This window comes from Cyrtonyx montezumae, unplaced genomic scaffold (genome assembly GCF_038088225.1).
Source record: "Cyrtonyx montezumae isolate F1298 unplaced genomic scaffold, pur_monq_1.0 scaffold_17, whole genome shotgun sequence".
Lineage (NCBI taxonomy): Eukaryota > Metazoa > Chordata > Aves > Galliformes > Odontophoridae > Cyrtonyx > Cyrtonyx montezumae.
This window is the reverse complement of record NW_027071903.1, coordinates 28,361,979-28,384,767: the sequence shown is the minus strand read 5'-3', so window position 1 is coordinate 28,384,767 and position 22,789 is coordinate 28,361,979. Positions and strand designations below refer to the sequence as shown.

Here is a 22,789-nt window from a genome sequence, read left to right as displayed (position 1 = left end):
TGTTCATTTCTCAATTGATTCTGTCTGAAAAATGCTCAAAAAAGTAGAGTGGCTAGATGTGGTCTGCAGTTGTTGAGTGGTCTCTGCTGTAAGATCATGAGCTATAAATGGGTGTTCAGAGAGAGCCTGATTTATTACTAGCAGCAGATGGGCTGCAGTGTGGACCTGCTGCCTGCCAGGGCATGGGGCTGTGGCATGGCTGGGCTGGCAGCAGGAGTGTGGTACTGTGATGCAAAATGAGCATGTGGCAGTGCTGCACATGGCATGGAGCTCTACAACCATAGAGGTGGCAAAGAGGGAGAAGGGGCACACTTTACTGGTGATTCTGGAAAAAAATGATGTTTTCCATGTTGAAAAGTGGTGTCTTCAAGGCATTAAGTAATTTAAGATTGTGTTTGGATGAGAAAAATATATTGTTTCTTTTTATTATTAGTTCCCCCACCCCCCACCCCAAAATAATAACATTCTAAGGAATTTATTTAAAATAAGTAACCCCTCTCCCAAATCTATTAATCTATTCATGTAGGGGTTTATAAGTCTATTCAGTTTATGTCAAATAATAATGTTTACTTGTTTGCAGGAAAGCATGCTACTCCCATCCCTTGTGAGAAAGCCCTCTGAGCACTTTAGTACAGGAAATGGAGGTGAGAACACACCATCCATTCCCAAGCCAGGACCAGCTATCTGTGATCTACTCACGATAGGTGGTTATTTGAACTGTTCTTGCAAACATTAAATCATGGAAATTCTGCTATCTCACCAGGCTGTTACAGTACTTTCTCAGATGATAAGGGAAACAAAAAACCTAACCTAAGCCCCTTTGCTGCAATTTTTGCCCCTTCCATCTTGTCCTGTTCAAACCAGCTAGAGTGCATCCCATCTCCATCTTGGCAGCTGCTTCTGTATTTCAAGCCTGTGGTCACGTGTTTCTGAAACCTTCTTTCCTATGGAATAAACACATCGTAGTTCTCTAAATCTTTTAACATGCATTTTTTTTTCCCTGTGTGCTCTTTCTGTTCCTATCTGAACTCCCTGCTGCCATGAGATTCTGGAAAGGAGATACAGTAGTTTGGCTGAGAACCAGAACCCCCTGAGTGAACCAGGAATAATCTCTGTCTGAACATCTGGCATGTCTAAGTACTGTGTTTACAGTATGACATAGGCTTCTGTCGAACTTGGGATCTACCATAATTCTCTTTTTTGTTTTTTTTTTTTCCCTGTACAGAACCGAATTTAACCAATTATACCCTGACAAAGAATGAGGCAGCTCTGGATTAAGCTATGCAGTGGTACTGCGTAAGCTGATTTTCTGCTATTGCTGTTACAGCTGTAAGGCTGGGGGGGGGGGGGGGGGGTGTAAGGCAGGATTAGTTGGCAGGGGTAACAGTGTTCATTAGAGCAGTTAGTGTTGCTGGGGGGAGGGAAGGGTGGCATGCAACACCTGAGGAATGATCCAATCATCTGTTTTTTTTCTGTTTTCCATCTTTGCTGGTCTAGCAAAGGCCATTTTCGTTGCCTAATGAGTGGAAATTATCCATATGCTTGAGTTCACTGTCAGGAGCTCATTTCCACTTCCTTTGTGATGCTTGAAGTAACGTGGGAGGGGAAATCTGCAAAAAGAGGAGTTTTTCAGTTGTGTCACTTTCCCACCGTTGCACAAGTACTTGTGGCAGCGCAGTGCAGGTGTGTGAGCTGGGAGGTGAGGAGGGCTGTGTGGCTGGTGAGGTAATGCTGATAGAAATACATCTTGTTACTGATTAGAAATTACTAAAATTCTTTGCCCCTAATTTTATGGTTGTAGGGTTTTCTTCAGGGAGATGTAGTAGAAAACAATTCAATGTAATTCAATTAATACAAAATGCTCTTTCATTTATACCAGAGAATGCCACAGAATAGCCTTTTTTCACCTGCCTCAGTTGTTCAGGGCAAACATGCTGTGCCGTCCCTACTCAGCAGCGTGCAAATTGCCTGCCTTGGTTTTGTTGTGACTGATGCAGCTCACCAGGGATATTCAATATCTGTGCTAGGACTTGGCTGAACCTTGAGCACAGTTCTCAGTGTTTGATAACATGTAGCTGGTTATCATAAGGCAGTAACCAAGAGGCAGTTGTAGAGTTTAGTGCTTTGGTGTATGTTACTACAGTGCAGCTGGTCGTCCTACAGAAGTGCCTGGAGGAAGCCACATTGCTTCTGCTCCATCCATTCATTTATATGTAAAAAAAAAAAAAAAAGAAGTGCTGCTGTATCACTGGATTGATGCTACAGTTGCCTGTTGTACCATAGTATTTACAAATAGTGAACTTTGAAAATGACCTACGAGAGGGCATTTTCAGGTGTCATTGGTTTGTTCTGTAACTCCTCTATTCATCAGCACTGGATTTTCTCCATAGTCTAACTGGATGGCTTTCTGAAGTGGCAGTAAAATAGTAGTGATACAAAACTGAAGCATGTTCCTTGATTAAATCTTTCTGGCAAACAGTGAAATTATTTTGAGTGTGAACACATTTGTGCAGTGACGCGTCTGCTCCTGTGACAGCGTGCTGGGATATGTGCCAACACAAATTGTCTCTTCCTTGTAGTTTTATAAGCCAGAATACTCTGCAAACTGTTTCTGGCTCCTACTACAATGAAAACATGAACTCAGTGATGAGTCCGCTACACCTGAACTTGAATCACATTGTACTCAGAATTGGGCAGGAAGGAGGCAGAGAAGGAAGTCACTGCATGATTTAAAGAGTCAGTGTTAACGTCTGTTGTGCCGATGAGAACAGTGAAGAATTGTAGACCTATGTTTGTGTGAATTCAAGGAAACTTGAGTGAGAAACTGGCGTAGGGACTCTTGCTGTGTGCCAGGGTTTCCTGGGAGTTGTGAAATAACTCTGATTTCTCATTTGATAGTTGATGTTACGGTTACCATACACATAAAAAAAACAAACCCTTAATCTAATGCCTTGCTCTCAATTTAGTGTTGGCATTTAGGCTGGAAATCTGCTGTGATTTCTGTGATGTTTTGGCTGAGATGCTGTAGTGGCACTTGCTGAATCGGGATGCAAAATGCAGTATTTTGTTCTGATAGCGTAAATAATTGCTCGCAAGAATACTTACTGACCAAATCTCTCCTGTTGACTGTCTTTTGTTTTGTTGACACAAAGATCCCACAATTTAATCTCAAGTTCAAGACATGCAATCAGCATGTGGGTTTTTTACTTGATTGAGGCTGAAACTGTAGGCACATTGCTTACGGAAGCTTATCAAGATTCTACAGACATGATTCTACAGAAAAACCTATTTGAGATTCTTAGCAAGCAATCTGAATTTCTCTGAACTGTGCAGTTTAGAGGTATAGCATTTGTAACAGTAATTTGTGGTGTTTTCTTTGTCCTTTGAAATGATTGTAGTGCCCATGTTGCTGAGTTCAGACACGTTCAAAATTTGAATTTGGGGGGAAATGAAGGGATTTGTGTTAAGAGGAAGGAACAGACTTGCACTGGAGTCTGAAGACTTCTCTTGCTCAGAGCTGCATGCTTGTTCTCAAAAAATACTTTGAGAAGTCACTGTTGCCTTGAAATGTGGTTTTAAGTTGTATCACTCTGGATGTATGCTGGATTCCCATTCCGTATTTTAAAATTGAATCATTTCGTTGCAGTGTTTCCCTTGAGAGTAGAGAGCACAGTTTCATACTGAAAGAGCACATGAGCTAATTACCTTGTTTCTTTGTCCATTTCTGTTTAAATACTCTGTTGTAAAGAAGAACTTGATCAGCAGTAGCTGCCTTAGTGTACAAGCAGTGATGTAGTAGGTCTCAACAGCATGATGAATGGGTTTTGTGTAGTCCTGTGGTGAACACTCCTGTGATGATATCTGTTTCGATGGAGATACTGCAACTGGTTTTCGGTAGCTTGAAAACTCTGAATTGCTCCTCTTGCTGTATCCATGCTGATCTTTGTGCTTTCCAGTTTAGGTAAAAGGTATTGGGACAGCAAATACCGTAACATTTCAGAACTGCAAGTAAGAGGTGTGGTTAACTTCACTGATTCACTAATCCTGAAAAAAGAACTGCCCTCACCATTGAAAACGTGTTCAGCACCTTGGAGGATTGGTGCAGCTCCTGCAGCTTTGGCTGAGGACAGGCAGGGTTGAGATGTATGGCACTTCTGTAGTCCCTGCAGCAGCATTCCTCTGGTGCTTGAAATGGAGTAAGGAAGAAATAAAATAGTGGTAAACTTTTGATCATTATTGCTTGAACCTGAAGGCCTGAAGGAAGAAAAAGAAATGCCATATCTCATGCTCATCAAGATTTTTTTATGCTAATGCTTAGTCTGTACAGAGTGTTGTCAGCCAGAAGGCTTTTAGTACTTCACAAGTGCATGCTTTTGTTCGAAGAAACTGAGGTGGGAGCAAAGTGCAAACCGCAGTCATACAGCTAAGCACACTGAACGGGAGGTGGCTGTATCCTGTCCTGTCACTGTAGTTTGTACTTAGTAGTATTCCCAACCCTTCCCTGTCACACCGACCTGCTGGTGTGACTGAAATCTGTCGTTAGTCTGTAAGTGAGAAAGTCAGGGTTGTGGATTTTTAGTGGATAACTGGAGTGTATTGGTGCTGTAGGTGGACCTGGCTCGAGCTGGCTAGCAGTAGGTGCCTGTGAATATGCTTGTTTTCTTTTTCCTGTGCTCATAGCAAATGTAATCCCTAATCCAGGTGACCTACTGGTGGGATTCTGGGAGCAGAATACACTGGAGAACTTTGCCATCTGATCAGTATCTGTGGGTTGGGGGAGTAGAAATACTTGGATCTTTTAAAATGCAAGTAGCTTTATGCTTCTCAGTAACTGATTTTCTCTGGAGGAAGCACACTCCTCTTTTTTCTTTCGCTTATTTTCTTGTCTAATCACTGATTTGCATGCACTCGTGGCAGCTCTTGGAGTCCCTCCCCGCAGTGCCTTGCCTCAGGCCTCCCTTGGGCCTTCCTTGGGCCTCGCTGCCCCGCAGCCTCACAGCCATTTCCAGCGCCTCATTTTAAGAAAGATGTTTTTAGGAGCTGCTGTTTGGCTGGTGGAAGGACTTGCTTCCTTAGCAGGAGAAACAAGTTGTAGCAGAGTGCCTGTTTTTCTCTGAATCTTTGGCTGTTTTCACTTTGTTCATCACTTGTATGTCACCTAGTTTCCATCCAATTGCTGTCTCTTATCTGTGAAAACTTTCTCATTTCTTCTATTTCACTTTATCACTGTTCCGATTGTGTAAGAATCTTTTAACACCACCCAGGAGCTCACAAAGAGAGGGGAAGGGCCCCACCTCCACTCCCCGCTCATGCTGTACGTTACGTCCAACATCCCTGGGCTGTTCTGTGCCTTGGCTGAGCCCTGCTTGCTGAGTCACTGGCTGGGCAGCATCGAGAGGGCTCAGAGCGTGCCAGTGCCAGGCCGTGGTCATCCGTGCCAGGGGCCTCACCCCTGTCTGTTATTCATGGTAAATTACAGTAAATTGTTCGTGCAGGTGTTTCTGTTGACGTTTGTGATAAGCTTTCGCTGTCACCTTCTGATTGATGGTTAAGGGCTTGATAAGATATATCTGTTGCAGTGGCTCTTCTGGCTTGGACAGTTGGACTGTTCCTGACTGAAACAGTCCAAGAGATTCTTAGTGCACTGTTAGTAGGAATACAAAATAGAAAAGGCATTCCATCAAGTGAGAGGCTGGCTGCAGTGCGTGCTCTCAGTGTCCTTATGCTCTTCTTACAATTACCACCTTGCCTTTCTGAAGAGTTGAATACTGAATTACTGAATGTAATGTTTTAGTGATGAGGAGCTACTTTAAATTCAGAAATCTCCCTTTTTTTTTGGTGATTCTATAGACTAGTTCTAACTTCAACTGGCACACTGTGAAATTGAGATTTGTTTCTTTCTAGTTGCCTGTAGTGGCAGCAGCGAGGTGCTCTATTTGCAACATAAGCTGTTTTCAGAAACAAAATAAGACCAAGAGGAGAGAATACAAAGAAAATCAATGCCAGAGAAAATTGCAATGCTAAGGCAATTATATTAAAGGAATTCTTTCTCTACTTTATTCTGTCTAGTTATGCTGTGATTCTCATCCACATGTCTGGTTCTATGCTTTACTTAGACTGTAAATGCTGTAGAAATGGGGGCTCTACATTCATCGTGATATTGAAGCTCAGGATGGTACTGCAGAATCTACCAGCATCAATACAGTTCTGTTCAAAGTGCTACTTCAATGCGCTTGTTCCAGTCCCATTATTTTATGTTCTGATGTTGTTGTATTTCTGCCTGCCTGTAATATGACACAACAACTGGTAGCTCAGAACAGAGGCATAGTTTCAGCCTTCAAAGGTACCTGCTTCTGACCCACCACACTGCAGCTGAGGTGACATCCATGAGGCTGAAGCTTCACTCTGGGGTTCTGTTAATGTGCATACCCAAATCACCCAGGCTCTACTGTGTGCCGGATTGCTTCTGACTGTAAGAGGGGGAAATAATTCTCATAAGAGAGCTTTACAACCTCTCTTCAAAAACATCAGGCTGTGGTGAAAGACTACCAAGCTTCTGCTTGGTTACCAAGAGGATAAAATTTTCCTCTGGAGAGATATTTTTATACAGTTGCTTATTCATGTTACAGTGGATGCAAAAAGCACTCATGCTCAACAACATAGAAATACTAAGCAAATTCCACTTTCACAGAATCTATAACCCAGCCTACTTTCACTCCATGACAGAACCAGGTCGGGTGGTCAGTGCTGGATTATTCTTCCATTCTAATTTTTATCTCCTTTGCAAGTACCCAATCATGTGACTGCTTTAAAAGTCAAGTGCTATCAAGCTCTGCCAGATACCTATATAAGCATATCAAAGGAGTTGAAAAACTTCTAGATGTACATTGAGTATAGCCTAGACTGTAACTTTTGATAGATACACAGATACACTTTTTTTCTTTTCATAACCATTCCAGCAGGACTGTAGACAGTGTAGTTTGGCAAAAAGGCACATTCTGCACAGATTATCTTCCAGTAGATATATTCTCAGTTATTCTTTATACAGTTTGCAGTAGAAAACAGACATGGAAACCTGGATAAATAATCTGTAACCAGCTGACAAGTAGCTTTGATTTGTAGCTTTCTTACCAAGTTGTGGTGACCATATACGACTATACTCTTCTTCCTACCCACCAACACCACCTCCTGTGCCACTTCCCGATTCCTTTGTATTTTGCATGCTGCTTATTTGCAGTTGTGAAACAGCACACAGGCTAGGACAGCCTGCTGGCTAGACAGGAATATTTGGGAGCCATTCAGGACTCCCTTTGAACCCAGAATTTTATGAAATGATGTATCTTTATAATTGCAAAATAAGCTCGACATATTTTAAGCAGGAAGAGAGAAAATGAGGATTAATTCACAGCAATCAGCAACTGGATAAAAATGAACACAACTGCCCTTCTCAAATTCTTCTCTTCACTATCTTCAGCTACACTAATAAGGCAGTTTGGTTGTCTTGTTCCAGCTGTGTGGGAAGAAAGGAGAGGCAAAGGGGGTAACTGTGTTGTTTAATGGTAGAAAGAGTGGAGAGACTGTTAGCTCACAGAATACCTAATTGGAATTCCTGGGAGTGACTCTAGGTACTGGGAAGTCTCATTTATAATTTGCTATGCTTCAGAATGAAAGAGGTGTTCGTGGAGGTGGTGAAGATTAACAAACTGACATTCCTTCTTCGTGGATAGCTCTCTTCAGCCTATGTCAACTGTGATGGTTTACGTGACCGTTCTGTTTTAGAGTTTCAGACATGTAAACTTACGTCACTCAGGAGCAGAATTTTAATGTGTAGTGGATGGGAGGGATATTTTGGATTGTTTTATTTTTTTTACCCTTTTATTTATTTATTTTTGCTTTTCTGATGCAGAATGTGTTCTTTAAAGTGATATTTGCTTTCTCCACAGGTATGGCGTTAGTCCTGAGAACATTATTCTCTACGGTCAGAGCATCGGTACTGTCCCTACAGTGGACCTGGCATCTCGGTACGAGTGTGCAGCAGTAATCCTTCATTCTCCTTTGATGTCTGGATTACGGGTAGCATTTCCTGACACTAGGAAAACCTATTGTTTTGATGCTTTTCCAAGGTACGTATGAACGTTGTGAGGATGATTGTTCTGTACTCAGTGCACTGTTAGGTGTTTTAAAGGAACTTTTTGGTGTGATACATCAACAAGGGAACAATTCCTAGTGTTTACTACTGTTTTTCTTCTCCTGATTTCGTGTTATGGGTTGTTAATACAAGAATTTTTATGTCATCAGGTTTGAATAAGTAGCTTAACAACTGCTAATGTCCTGTTAGTTCTTCAGACTAACGAATAACAAGTTAGTACTTGTACACTTTTATTATCTGGGTTGACTTTGATTTAGGATGTAACGTGTTATCATGTAATGGATGTGCTGTTTTCAGGTCACTTGTTAATATATTGCTGTGGTTTCACCAAAAAGGGTGTAGATAATCACTGCTTTGAGGGGAGAGAAAAGAGAGAGTCAAAGGCTAGAGTGTTAGCCTGCTGTGGGTCACTTTTCAACTTGGCTCTGTGTTTCGTGTGTTATCTCAGGTAGTGCACTTTATAAGGCTTCTTTGCCTTTGATCCTTTTAAGGAAAGCAGTTTACACCCTCTGTTCCTATGTCCATTTTTTTTGTTTCCCCCTGATGGGGGTCATGTCAGATCCTAATACCTGTGACCGAAGTAGAATGAGTTACAGTCTATTTTGGAAGATTTTAAGCTTGTTTGAAGCTGTAGATTGTCAACTTATGGGAAATTGTATACAAGTGGTTTTGAGATATAACACTTGCCATTATAGCAGTGTCTCACTTGAAAAGAAATTGCAACAGCTCCAAGTTAATTACTAGATGCAGGAAGAGCAGGTGTTTTAGGAATGTTTTTATCATTTCTGCATGTCTGCAGTGTACATTTGCAGGGAGCTAGTATTTCCAAATTCCATTCTCATGATTTTTAAAAATTATTTTAGAGGTTTTTTGTGGTTTTCTTTTCTTCTTTTTTCTTTTATTTTCCTCTTAAAAGGACTTGGCTCTTACTGAATTTCCATTACTTACAAATCTTTTTTTTTGTAGTGCTGATGGGACAAAACGTATTTCCTTGATTTCATAACTAGTTTTTTTTTCTTTCCACACAGCCAAAGTCTTTACGTTATTACTCAGCGACTTAACTTCACTAAATTACAAGCTGCACAGCTGAGCATTTGAGATTTGCTTTTTGAACCTCCTACAGGTGTTCTGTTATTGTGACTTTGAGTAGTTAGACTTCAAGTAATGTTAGCAGTGGATTGCTCTAGAGAGAAAATTGTGAGATATTTGAGTGATAAGTGTCCCGCATTAAGGCAGTGACAAACCTATCTGTGGACATCTGGGAATGTGGGAGGGGAGCTGTTCTCTTAATAGCAGCATATTATACAGACATGAGAATAAAAGGTGAAATCGCCCATGGAGGGGAGAAGACAAAGGAGAGGACTCACTGGAATTCTGTGCAAAGTTGTCTTTGCTTCAGAAGATGGTGTTTGCAATAACTGTAGTAGGGGCCTCATAGCGTTTCTCATGTTTGTTTTATTTTCATCACAGCAGATTAAAATTAGAAGGTGGAGGAGTGTGAAAGCCGTAAATGTGTGCTCCTGAACAGCCACAAGTAATGGTGGCTGTCACAGTTTCTGCCTGGTCCCCAAATTTAGTATTCTCCCACAGAATAATGTCCCACAGTTAATGTAAGGTGCCGAAGGTGCAGAGTTTGAAACTGTTGTACATGAACTTGTTCGTCATCTTCAAACCCTAAATGTTGTATTTACAGATGCTCCTGCTACAGAAAAAAATGCAAAGCCTTAAAAAGTAGCTCTGATTACATAACTAACAGTGATTAGCTGATAGCAGCCAAATCAAATAAACTAAAAAGTAAATACAGAAATAAAAGGTGGCTGGGGTGAAACCCTAAAAACAGATGCGCTGTATCTCTGGAGTATTTAGTTTTTAACCTACTGAGCTGTTCAGTGCTGTCAGTCTGACTTCACTCAGACTGTAAGCAGTGAAAATAAACAGCAGTGCACTTCTGTGGGTGCGTGCAGCTCAGACGTCTGTCTTCATGACAGGAAACAAAACAGTTCTGTGTGCACCTACAGTGAATTGCCATTATGTGCATTTTATGTTGGGTCTCCGTGAGAATGTGGTCTCTGTAGATTTTTCTAGCTGCAGAGTGGTATGGCTGAGCATACTAAGTGAGTCTGACATGCAGTTTAAATACTGCCTTATGAGTTGGCAGTGGGTCGCGCCCCGATTTTCTGCAAAATACAAATATCTAGCTTAATGGCCTGGGAATATATGTGGGAAAAAAATAGTTTCATTGTCTGAATACTGGAGTGAGAGGGATTTCCCAGTTTCCTACAATAAATGAGATCTTAGTTTGTGGACACAATACTGTATAAACATCTCTAACTGTATGTGACTGATCTGCTTTGCCACGTTGTGGTACTCAGGGCAGATGCATCATGGGCTTAAGATTTCAGTTTACTGAGCATTTTCATTATAAAATATTTACATCTGGCTGTGATACTAATTAGGGAATGAATTCGGGGAAGGGGAAGAATCTGCATTATTCTGATGTCTTTCAAGTTCTTGAGATATTGTTCTATATTCAGCATAGTTGCACACAACGCAGATTCCAGACAGGCAAAGCAAAATAGGCTGTGTTTTAATTTTAACTAGCACTTTCCCTCTTTAAATGACAAAGAATTTGTTTTCTGGAGAAGTATTTGTTGATACAGAGACCAAAATATATTTGCACTCAGCCATTTACTGGAAAGCAGTGACTGTTCTGTAGGATACTAAATGCTGAGATTTGTGTCTGAGAGGTTAGGTACTGTATTTTACACCTTAATTTTTAATTAACTTCATATTTTCATGAATCTTTTTAAACCTGTTTTTGAATCGATGTTTGTTGGCATCTGTATTTTTAATCATTGTAAGCAGTTAGTCTGGTTGCTTTGTAAAGTCTCCAGTCTTACCAAAGTCACATGCTCTCTTGTTCTTCAGCACAGGAAAGTCAAACACTTCTCATTAGGTAGTGTAAGGAAACAAACTTGTCCTCTGTCCATCCAAATTTTACTGTCACTCACGTGCTCCCAGCATGCTTCCAAACTGGAGTTTTCTGGGCTGAACTCAAAGTTGTGAGGGTGCTCTTGTGTCACTCTTCCCTTTCTTCAGACCCCATTCTCCTGTGTGAGGTGATCATAGGGTACATTGGTCTGCAAAGCTTGCTCTAAGTTCGTAGTAGGGCAAAAAAAAATCCCCTGTGAATTTCGTTTGGTTTGCCATTAAATATCCTCGTGTAACACAGTTCTCCCACAGTTTTCTGCCATTTGAACTTAGACAATGGGTACAAAGAACAGTTGTTTGTGGGTTTTTTCTTTCTTTCTGTTCCTCCCTAAACTGGGAGGTGCCAACCTCATGAGCTGAGGCTCTTTTTGCATTAAGTCTTACAACTGGAACGTAGTTAATTGGCTCCTAATCTGTTAAATTGGAAGGTGATAATGTGTAATGTGGAGAGCCCACGCTGGTGGCACGTCTCATTAATCTGATTTGCCTCTCACTGGGTTCCCTCGGTGGCTTCTGTGACAGGTGCACTACTCACTGGTGTTTTGGGTGCCAGACTTTATTTGCACCACTGCCCGTTGGAGCTTCTGGCCATCAGAGCTGGTGGTGATGGTAGCACAGGCTCCAGCATGCCTGGGGGGTAAGCCTTGTTCTTTATTGTGTGCCACAACTCCAAGGTTTTGTAGCCATTCAAAAACAAGTGTTGGTAAGCTGATTGTGTGTTGATAGTTAAGCCTAGCTTTCTTTAATAGTTTGAAAACAAAAGGCACAAACTGAGCAATGTTTTCCTTTTCCCTCCCCAGCATTGACAAGATATCTAAAGTAACCTCTCCTGTGCTGGTGATCCACGGTACCGAAGATGAGGTGATCGATTTCTCCCACGGCCTGGCAATGTACGAGCGATGTCCACGAGCAGTAGAGCCACTCTGGGTGGAAGGGGCTGGGCATAACGACATAGAGCTTTATGCACAGTATTTAGAGAGACTAAAACAGTTCATATCTCATGAACTTCCCAACTCCTGAAGAAGCCTACCTGATTTTACCTCAGTTACTGTGAACGGAAGAAATTACCTGGTTTTGCACATGCTTTAACTGGATAGCTGTAATAGCTTTATACTATGAAGAAATGCCCTATCTTTAGGGTGTTCTAATCAAACATCTGATGAAATTTGTCTTTTATATCTGGAAATTATTCTACTAATGCACACAATATGGTCAACTACTGTAATTCCAACAATTTTTAGCTTCGTTGCCCTGAAAGAAGTGGGGATACTAGCTGCTTATGGGGACACTTTTTACCTAGTGCTGTATTAATTGAAGATTGGTTTTCTCTGTCTCACTTCTGATCGTTTCTAATTCTGTCCTACGAAGACTTTTTTTTCAGTGTTCTCAACATGTAGAACACAACTGTTAAGAGCTACAGCTTGTTCTAAATGGTCGGCCATGGGTTCAATTGACGGGAGTACTTTCTTTGTCAAGTTTCTAGCTGTGGTATTGTAACTGGAAAGTTATTGTGATGAAGTTCCCCCACCTCCCCTTTAGTGTTTTTTGGTTAACTTACTGATCTTCCCGAGTAAATTATTGAACTCTACTTTTTCCTGATAATAAATGAACTACTATATGGGGCTAAACTCTGTAACATCTTCTCCATTACTTGTATAAATGTAACTGGAATATTCTCAAAGGAGCTACGGATGAAATTGCTCTTGTTTAAAAAAATAAATGTGTAAATTTACTACTAGAAAACTCATTTTAATATTCAGATGGTCTGAATAATAGCCATAACAGACATTTCCTTCTGTAAAGCATTCCTGTAGACTTTTTAAAAGTACTGTACATATTTGAATTTACATTGTGCATAGGTTCTTAATTGGTAGTTTTAAGTTAAGTCTCGCTACAATAAACTGCAAAATTCCAGTTTGTATATGATTGATTGAATACATTTTGTTAAAATATGTTTTTATCCCTATATTATTTTGCTATTAAAGTTTTATAAAGTTTCCAGGACAAAAAAAAAAGAAAAGAAAAAAAAAAGAATTTACACATTTATGTTTTGAAGAATTTCTGTAACCAAATTTTCATTGAGCTGATCTTTTTAGTTGAGCAGCAGTTTGATTCTTTGACACTGGAACCGCACAGATTATGCATCAGAAATGCAAAACACGTACAATTGTTACACTACTAGCATAGGTCTCCTTTTTTTTTTTTTTTTTTCCAAATTTTAAGGCCTTAAATGTACTGTAAGCCTCAGATTGTCGTACAAATTGATTGATTGCAGTTTGTGTCCTGTTGCTACAACGCAACACAGTGATTGTAATGGAATAAAGGATGCATGGATTAGATCTCACTGAGCTTTCGGATCTTATTTGGCGCATCGTTTTCCTACTAAAAGAAAATGCAGAGTGCTTGGATTTCATTATTGAATTCCCTCCTTCCAAGGAAAGCTATCCTGAAGGTGAAGGCCTCGTTTCCGTGCAGCTTGCCATATAACTCAGATGTTACAAAAGATATCTTTTAAGTGGTGTCCAGCTGCTCTTCAAATAGCAGAAAAACACACGAGGCGTGGCCTGGAAGGGAAGCGTGAACGTGGTTGTCGTGAGCCTGCAGAGAGTTGTCAGCACTGCAACTGTGTCTGTTGTCTTCGATGCTGCCCTGGCACTGTCACTCCACAAGGAAGGGACGTGGTATGTTCATTCACAGTGATGTGAGGAGTGAGGGGAAATGATGACCCCCATCTGTGTGCCATCAGTTGGGTCCTTACTCTGCGGGCTCCCACCTGTGTGCTTCAGGATGAGCGATAGATAGTACCCAGCTGTTCTCCTGGGGTGGTTCAGCTGTGGCTGGCATGTTCTGCCTCCTCCCTCCTGTATTTTAAGGAAATTTTCTGCTACGTCTCTGGCATTTTTTTGTGTGTGCCTTCACAAATCCATGGTGAGTGGGGGTTACTTTTTGCTTAGTTATTCTCTAATTCCTGCAGTCGCTTTATGGCTGGTCTTTGAATTTGCTTTGGGTTTTGTTTTTTCTCTATTAATGAGATTCCCCCCATCTGAGTTCAGAATGGTCCCTTCAGCATCAGGGTCGCTGGCAGCCCAGGTTCAGTGCTCTGACTGCACGTGAATTTCCACTTCCCTTTTATTAGTGCAAATTCCTTACCTAACTGTAGCCCTTGTAGGTATTCTTCTGCGTTGTCTGCTTTGCTTTGCAAAGTTTATCCATGTTTAACAAATGCAAATATCTTCTTGTTAATGAGTGATAATTAGTGACCTATCAGTGGTGCACTGGGCTTCTTCCCTCTCTTTTAAGTCAGCAATCTGTTCACCTGTTGGGTCCCTTACGCCATTTTCTTTGCAGCTCTGTTTCTACTGAATCCTTCTGAGATGAGTTGTGGAGTTTTTAACGTTTCCTGGCAAGTCCTGGAAAGAAAATAAACAGTAGTGGCCTTCTTTATGCTGTGTAAACTTTTAGCTTATCCCCTGTACCAAGGCATTACTGTTTCAGGCATTCCGGAGCACTGCTGCCTGTCAACGTTAGAGTTATTAGGTAGAATCCATGTCTGACTCATGAAATGCTTTGAAGACAGAAGAGTTCAGGTCTCCATCTGCTTAATGGGAAAAAAACAAGAGGTTGGAATGGGAATTGGAGATGTTGGAAAAGGGGACGATGTGAGGTTATGAAAGAGAAACTTCGGATTGGGCTAAAAAAGGAGCTTGCTCCAGCAAACTGTGAACATTGACTCATCTGAATGCATAACGTGGGCCTTCGCAAGAACTCGCTCTGCATATTTTAGAGCTCCCAAGGTGTCACTGTGAAGATGGCTGTGTGCGCCTGGGTAAATTATGCAATGGGTCTTCCAAGAGTGTAAATAAGTAACATTTTTTCCACCCCTTCTTCCTGTGTGAGCTGCTAGCCTTGTTTATACAGCACGACGGCATCTCAAGTATGACTTTCGTGTTTCCAGGGAGGTAAGCTGTGCTCTCCCACCAGCAGTTGTCTGAGGTTTGTGCTTTGAAACAGAGCAAAATATTGGTTGCACCTTCGGAGCTTCTGCTTTTCTCAGAGCTGGATGTTGCACGCATTGAGACGTACGTAACTCAAAGTGAACTTGTGCTCACGCTGAGATCTCTCAGCCTTGCTGTTTCTGCTGTGTTTATTTCCCCAGTTCTGTGTCCTCTCTGCAGTGTGGGGCAGCTCTGCTCAGGGCACCGACCCATCCGCTTCGGAAATACCCAAACCTGTGTTCACAGGTGGTAATGTTCACCTCTTCTATACACCCGTATCTTATTTGCTTCTACTAAATGATGCTCAATGCAGAAGTAGAAACACCCCACTCTTCATGGTGCTATTTATTCAGCAGTAAACCTTTATTCTCATTTGGGAAATCCTTTTCCCCCAGTTCTGCTATCACGAATGTAAGCTAATGATCTCATTTAAGTCCATTTCACTCATTTCTGCATGCACAGCCTCCCTTCTTGGTGCAATTCCCCACCGTTCTAGCTCTGCAGTTTGCATTGTGAATGCAGTGGTTACAAAGCCCCCTGTGCTGATGGAGAGGAGGATGGCTCTGGTGGTGGATGGGCTGAGCCCCAAACTACCTGCACTGTACTGCTTTCTGAGTCCTGCAGGACTGAGTTGTGTTTCAGAGTGAGATTGTATTTCAGCCATGAAACTTTTGGGTCTCACAGCTTCATTACAACAGAGAAATGGATGAGCTGGTCCTTGGGGCAGCAGTGCCTGTTGTCTCTGCCGGGTGTGAGTTTGCAGAAATTGAAAATGTTGGAGCAACGTCTCTCAAAAAAAAAAAAAAAAAAAAGGAAAATAAAGCCCTCACCTCCACAGGGTGTTCTCGTGTAAGGGCAAACGCGCTGCTTTCAGGACTTCATTGCGCTGTGGGTACGCTGCCCGCCCTGGGCTCTGTAGGGCTGCCAGGAGCTGCGGGGTGGGCAGTGCACGTCCCGTCCTGCAGCTTCCCCGGGGGCGGCGGACACAGCTGCGCTGACAGCGGCTGGAGGAGCCTCGGCAGCCACAGAGCATCCATCCAGCGCGGCTCCGGCAGCCCTACATGCAGCCGGGTGAGCGGGGCAGAACGGCGAAGGAAGGGAGGGGGGGGGCAGCCGGCCGCCAGCCCAGCCCTACCCATCCCGACCCGACGCCGTGTGTGTGCTGCAGGTGACCCCCCCGGGCTGGGGACGGCCGCGGGCCCCCCGAGGAGCTGTGCCCTGCTGTTGGTGCTGGTGGCGGTGCTGGGAGCCCGGCCCGAGGAGGCGAGGAGCGTCCCCAGACAGCGGCGACACGGTGACGGCCTCGGGGGAGCGGGGGGTGGGCAGTGCTGGCGGGGGGAGGAGGAGGAGGAGAAAGGGAGAGGAAGGCGGTGCCGCTCCCGGCCCAGAGCCCCTCACTGCTGCCGTCTGTAGCCCAGCTGGGCTGGGGGCTGCCCTAAAGGCGGTGATGGGAGCTGCATGCTGCCGGGCTGGGGCTGGCCCCTGCCGGGAGATGAGGGCGGCTGCCGGCGCCGACCACATGGGAAGGGGCTGGAGGCTGACTGCCCGCCTGCGCTCTGCTAGGTGCCGGGGTTTGCACGCGGCTGTGGAGGTGGCTGCGTGCAATCGGCCTTTCATTCACTTTCTTCTTAATTCCTCGGGGCTTTTTTAGCATCCGGAGTTCTGTTCGTTCCAAATCGCGCTTTACTCTGAGGTTTATTCTCTTGCAATGTCTGCGGATTGCTCTGAATGAAGGATGCGAAGTGCTGCATCTGCTATGATGCTGCTGAATTACCTGCTGCCATCTGGTCTTGGGGGTCACGTCTCACAGTTTCCCAGTACTATAGGGTTATGAATCAGCAATGAATTAAGGCCATCAAGGTGCGCTTTGCTATATAATGCTCCAGCGTAACAGTAAAATGTGTAACTAATTTGGTTTAAACAAGAGAATAATCCCCTGGACGGTAAGCTACGACTACTGGAGGCTGCTAACTCCAATCTTTGAGATCAAATAAAAAAATACCTGAAGCTTCCCAGCCATGCTGGACCTCTAGGAAGTGGAACATTCTTAAAAATCTCATCTGCTGCTCAGCAATGAGTGCGAGCACTGCGGGCACATTCCAGGGCTCGGGGACATGACCTCCAGTGTTCAGCAGTATGTCCTTATACTAAAGTGATGTAACAATTAGCAGTGTATGCAGCAGTATGGTGAAACATCGATAGGAGTGTGTGTTTGTGTATGCAGACCCTCCAGGATTCTTCTCTGCTTGTGTTTAATGTTTTTTGCCATATTTCTGATTATTTCAGAGCATAGCCTGGGTCCCAACAGCTCGTGGTGGGATGTGGAGCGTGAAGAACTCCTGCACAGCCAAAGCACTCTGCCCAGGGCTGTGGACCTGCACAGACCCAGCCCTCTGCTCTGTCCCAATGCCAGCAGAAGTTCCCTGAGTGAGAACCTGGGCCAGAAGTCGCAGGAGAAGCAGTTGTCCTGTGACGTGCTCCTCAAACTTTCCAGATATATTTTAATGGATACGTTTGGACCTGGCTTGGCCTGGAACCTCTTTCGGTTGTACAACTGTGACCGAGAAACCAAGCTACCCAAAATGCATGTCAATCCCCTCAAGATGTCACAGCACAAGCTCAGGCCTTCCTTGCTGCACAGGGTGCTCCGGCTGCTGGGGAACATGGATGTGCTCTCTCAGAGCCAGCAGCACAAGGTCTTCTCTCTGCTCAAGGAGCACGTGCTGAAAGCAAGGAGGATGCCACCAAAGCCCAAAGCGGAACACAGTGGTAGGTACCCCCAGAGATGTGTTTTGATCCTGTGTTGCACCAATTAGTGAAGCAGGTCTGTGTTGTTTTGCAGGGCCCAGTGCTTGGCTAAGCCATGGCCCAGGTTAATAGATTGCCTGGAGGGGTGGTGGGGCATCGTCCCTGCGGACACTCCAGGTCAGGCTGGACGGGGCTCTGAGCACCTAATCAGCTGTAGTTGTCCCTGTTCAGTGCAGGGGAGTAGGACCAGGTGCCCTTTAAGGATCCCTTTACCAACTCAAATGATTCTGATTCTATGGCCGGGAAAGAAGGAGCTCCAGTGGTGAAGTATTTGGAGGGCAATGTGCCGTGGTCGGCTGTGAGCTGTGTTTGTGCTGTCTGCAAGTGCTAAGAGCCATGCTCTGGTAACATCCTCAGCCTGGTGCGGCTGCCAGGTTCACGACATCCTGAGAGCATTCCTGATGCATGCACTGGGAATGGGCAGCTCCCAGCTCCAGGGGCACAGCTGGGCTAGCACTTCCTGCTCCCACGGGGAGGTGAAAGAGTAAAAGGATCTGGGTGTGCTGGTTAACAGCCTGCTGAACGTGAGCCAGCAGTGAGTCCAGGTGGCCAAGAATGCCAATGGTATCCTGGCCTGTATCAGAAATAGTGCAGCCAGCAGGAGCAGGGAGCAGTGTCTGGAGCACAGGTCTTATGGGTAGCAGCTGGGACGGTTCAATCTGGAGAAGAGGAGGCTCAGGAGAGACCTTATTGCTCCCTACAACTGCCTTGTTGTGTGGTGAAGCAGGGGTCAGCCTCTGCTCCCAGTAACAGCGATAGGATGAGAGGGAGTGGCCTTAGGTTGCATCAGGGGAGGTTCAGATTGCATACTAGGAAAAATTTCTTCTCTATAAGAGTGGTGATGCACTGGCACAGGCAGCACAGGGACGGGGGGGAGTCACTGTCCCTGAAGGTGCTTCAGGGCAGTGGGGATGTGGCACTGAGTGACATGGTCAGCGGGCATGGTAGGGGTGGGCTGAGGTTGGACTGGATGATCTTGGAGCTCTTTTCCAACCTTAAAGTGCCCTGCTGGGAACTGGGGGCTGTCTGTGGAAAAGCGTTTGGAAAATACAAAACTCAGGCAGGGAAAATAGAAAAAGAGGAATCCAAAAAAAAAAACAAAAAAAACCCACCCCAGAGGATATCAGATGTGCAACGAGGAAGAGGCGCGAGGAAAAACATATTGAAGAAACGTCGCTTATTTAATAATGAGGGGCACTGCAGGGGGTGCCCGAGTCCCGGGGGGGAGGGGCGGGGTCTGGGGGGTGCGGGGCTGAGCGGCAGCGAGGGCTGTGCAAGGGCGCCCCCTGGCGGCCGGCGGCGGAACAGCGCTCGGGTGGCGGAGGGGAGGACGTGGGAGCGGGCGGTGCCGAGGGGACGCTGAGTGCGCTTCTTCCTTTCCCCGGGTGGCAATAAGGAAACAGGATAGCGGTCAGCCAGGGAGTGTGCCCGGAAAACGAGCTTTCGGGAGCCACCCTGTGAGATCGGTTTTCTTTTTTAATTCTTTTTATTCTTTATTTTTTTTCAAGGAAGATCTATGGCAGCGGTAGTCTGCCACGGTTTCCTATTGCAGGAGAAGGGAAAGGATTTTAGCTCACGAGCACCAAGGTGCAAAATGTGTGTGCTTTCCTGGAAGTGGAGTGGCACTCTTCAAAGAAACGAGGTGATCCGTCCATGATCTGCTCTGTAATCTCCCTCCTCAGCCAGGGAAAGCTTAATACGGGAGAAAACAGTTCACCTCCAAGGAGGATCCTTCCCCTAGGAAAGGGCTCTCAGCAGTGTGTACCCGTGGGCTTTGAGGCTGCAGGGGAAATGGCTGTGAAGGAGACAAACCCTGTTCAAATTTGGGGTTCTTTTTCCAAAAAGAAAAAAAAAAAAAAAGACCCATGGGAACCAGAGTCACCTTTGGCTTTGCTGATAGCTTCCTAGGGCCCACGTGAAGCTGAGTACTGACCAAAGTCTGCATGGCGTTTATTTCTGCTATCACTGGGCTGGTTGCAAGTAAGCCCATGAAATCCTTTGCTGGATAAATACTTTAAATACAAATCCATGATGCTTCAAGGGACCCGGGAAGTGTAAAATAAAGGTTCGGGTTCCCTTCTGCCTCTGTTCCTTAGGGTTCAGAGAAATTGGAGATGGTGCACTCCTGTCTCATCCAGCCTGCAGCTCCCACCAGCAGATCACTCCATCTGCCAAAGCCACAAACCCAGGCTGCTGTACCTCACGTCCGTACATGTCGCTTTCAGATAAGAACGAGGCACAGCACTGACTAATGCCGCTTTCTTTTGGGAAGGAAAATGCCAAAAGCTGTTTGAGACAGGAATAGAAGTGCCAGTGCTGCACCATCACTGAGCAGCCGGCAGCAAAGGTGGCAGCTTGAGCCTTTCCCAGCGTGCTCCTCCAGACTGGGAGCACTGTTCGCACCCCCCAACGCCCGGCATCCACAGCGGGGTGTAGGGGAGCAGTTGTGTCTTCTGTTCTCTGTTACTAACACACGGCCTCTTTGTGCTCTGAAATCCTCAGCCGGAATGGATTTCAGCGGTGACAGATTGGAGCAGTTTGACCAGATGATGGCACACAACTGTCACTGAGTCCGGTGGCACCTGTGGCTTTCGCAGTGCTTTGGCGGTGTGTGGGAGCACTGCTGCCTCGCTGCTTGGAGCTGGGACATGGAGCAGGGATGAGGGATGGGAAGGAGTGACTGCAGTAAGTGGTGTCCCCGGGAAGCTTTGTTTCGCTGTGTTTTACAGCTTAGGGAGAAGGTGTTTTGAGAAAAGGCAGTATCCTGGTTTATGGAGAAGAAAAGCAGTGGTGGCAGGGCCGTGCGCACTGAGGCTGGAGGCTGGGCAGGTGTCTGCAAGGGTGAGGAGTGCGGTTTGTGCCGGAGTGGTAAATGCATGTGTATTTCTTCGAGGCACCTTCTGAAGGGGAAGGCACTGTCTCTGCATCCAGGTCGCCCAAGTGACACGAGGTGAGGTGACAGACACCTCTCTGCTGTCACGGCGGATGTTTGTGTTCTGACGTTCCCCATAGGAATGCTGTAGGACAGGGCACCCCATGGGAGCACGCACTGTGCCTGGGGATCCAAAGCGAGCCCCGAGCCTCACAATGTACCTGGGGCTTCTGAGTCCCCAGGGTACACCCCCGGGATCCCGGGGACAGCCCCAGCAGCTCGGGGCCTGGCAGGGGGGCTCGCCCCAGCCTCAGCATCTGGACGCCGGCCGCGGATGTCAGTCCGGGCTGGAGGGATCGTTCCCGGCTGGGAGGAGCCAGCAGCAGCCGGAGCTGCTGTAAACAGTGCGGGCACCGCCGGCGGCTGGAAGATGGATATAAATAGGGAGGCAGAGGGGAGGCAGCCGGAGTGGAGGAGCGGGAGTTGCCTGCGCCTGCCTGCCCCTACCTCTGCCTCTGTCCCTGCCCAGCAGCCGTGTCGGGAGCTCCCGGGAGGCGGCCGCCAAAGTTTGCGGCTCCGCGCTGCCGGCTTTAGGTAAGCGCTCATTGCAGCCGGAGTTTGGGACCCGCCGGCGCTCCCCGTCGTTTTGCCGCTGGGGTGGTGGTGTGCTTTTTGGTTTTTGGTTTTTTTTTTGTGTGCGTTTTGTTTTAATTATTTTTTTCTCCTTCTCGTCGCCGGCTCTCTCTTTTCGTCCCGTTGTTGTGGTCGCCGCTCCGTACCCGGGGATGTGCGGAGAGGGGAGAGGGAGGGGTTTCTGCGTACGCGGTTAGGTGGAGGGGAAAAAAAAAAAAGAAAAGAAGAGGAAAAAAAGAAACCATCCAAAGCCGAACGCGTCTTTGCGCCGGCTCCGTGCAAAGCCGCGGAGAAGCAGCGTGCTCGACTCCGCACGTGTTGGGGCAGCAGTAAGTGGGGCTGCGCTCCCGCTGCCCCTCGCACCGGTGCCGGTGCCGCCGCAGGACGCAAGGGAGCAGCGAGCGGCAGCAGCGCAGGTCGGTACCGCACCCCCCGCGCCCCCCAAATCTCCGCGCATCGCCGCGCTGCCGCTGCCCCCCTCTCTCGCAGGGCCGTGCCCGGAGCCTTCCCCGCACCTCGTCCCCTGGCATCCCGGCTCCGACACCCATCGCCGCGCCGTGGTGGGCCGTGGGGCGGCCCTGCGGCTCGAGAGCTCCGCTGCTTTCCACTCCCTCGTCGTCCGCGACGGAGGTAAGCGGCACGGGGCGGTGGCAGAGGGGGGTGGGGGGGGGGACGGATGCGGGTGGCACCCCGCGTTTCCGACTCCCGATCCCGCTCCTCTCCCCGCGCCCCACAGGGAAGGTGGTGTTCGCCGATCGCCCCCACGGGCCGCCCATCACGCTGCGGGCCCGTTACATCCTCATCCGGGACGGCGGGGAGCTGCACGTCGGTTCGGAGCGCTGCCCCTACGCGTCGCGGGCCACCATCTCGCTGTACGGGAGAGCCGCCGACGGGGCGGCCGTGGACGGCTTCGGGCAGAAGTTCGTGGGCGTGGGGCGCGGCGGGGTGCTGGAGCTGCACGGCCGGCGGCCCCGCTCCTGGAGCCTCCTGGATAAAAACCTGCACCCCGGCGGGCTACGCCACGGCCCCTACTCCTCGGAGAGGCGGTGGGGCAGCCGCGGGCTCAACCTGCGCGTCCTGGACGCCGGCACGGGGCGGGTGGCAGCGGCCGGGCGCTTCGACACCCACCTGCGGGCCGCGGAGTGCCGTCGGCTGCGAGACTTCCTGGCCCTGCAGCCCGAAGGCAGCGTGGTGGCGGCCGCCGTGGGGGACTCGGCCGCCCGCAGCCTCACGCTGGAGACGCGGCTGATGCTGCGGGACCGCCTGCGCAGCCGGCACATCGCCCGGCTGGGCTACAGGTGAGCGCGCGGGCGGGCGGCGGGAGCGGGGCTCGAACTTGCG

General features: G+C 46.8%; 3 protein-coding genes across 3 annotated transcripts in view; all 3 read left to right on the top strand.

The window, feature by feature from the left end:
• The window catches only part of ABHD17C (abhydrolase domain containing 17C, depalmitoylase), a 30,797-nt gene extending 17,318 nt beyond the window's left edge, over nt 1-13,479 (top strand). Inside the window, exons 2-3 of the mRNA XM_065733968.1 lie at nt 7,944-8,123; nt 11,941-13,479. Coding sequence (XP_065590040.1) covers nt 7,944-8,123; nt 11,941-12,160 — 400 coding nt within the window. The 3' untranslated portion in view covers nt 12,161-13,479. The remainder of the gene's footprint in view (nt 1-7,943; nt 8,124-11,940) is intronic.
• Nucleotides 13,480-16,627: 3,148 nt separating this feature from the next.
• LOC136047294 (inactive cell surface hyaluronidase CEMIP2-like) overlaps nt 16,628-22,789 on the top strand; it is a 47,726-nt gene continuing 41,564 nt past the window's right edge. The window contains exons 1-4 of the mRNA XM_065734353.1: nt 16,628-16,706; nt 17,422-17,904; nt 21,938-22,078; nt 22,185-22,746. Of these exons, the coding sequence (XP_065590425.1) occupies nt 16,628-16,706; nt 17,422-17,904; nt 21,938-22,078; nt 22,185-22,746 (1,265 nt within the window). The remainder of the gene's footprint in view (nt 16,707-17,421; nt 17,905-21,937; nt 22,079-22,184; nt 22,747-22,789) is intronic.
• The window catches only part of CEMIP (cell migration inducing hyaluronidase 1), a 100,050-nt gene continuing 98,229 nt past the window's right edge, over nt 20,969-22,789 (top strand). The window contains exon 1 of the mRNA XM_065733967.1: nt 20,969-21,409. The gene's annotated coding sequence lies outside the window, so the exon portion shown is untranslated. The remainder of the gene's footprint in view (nt 21,410-22,789) is intronic.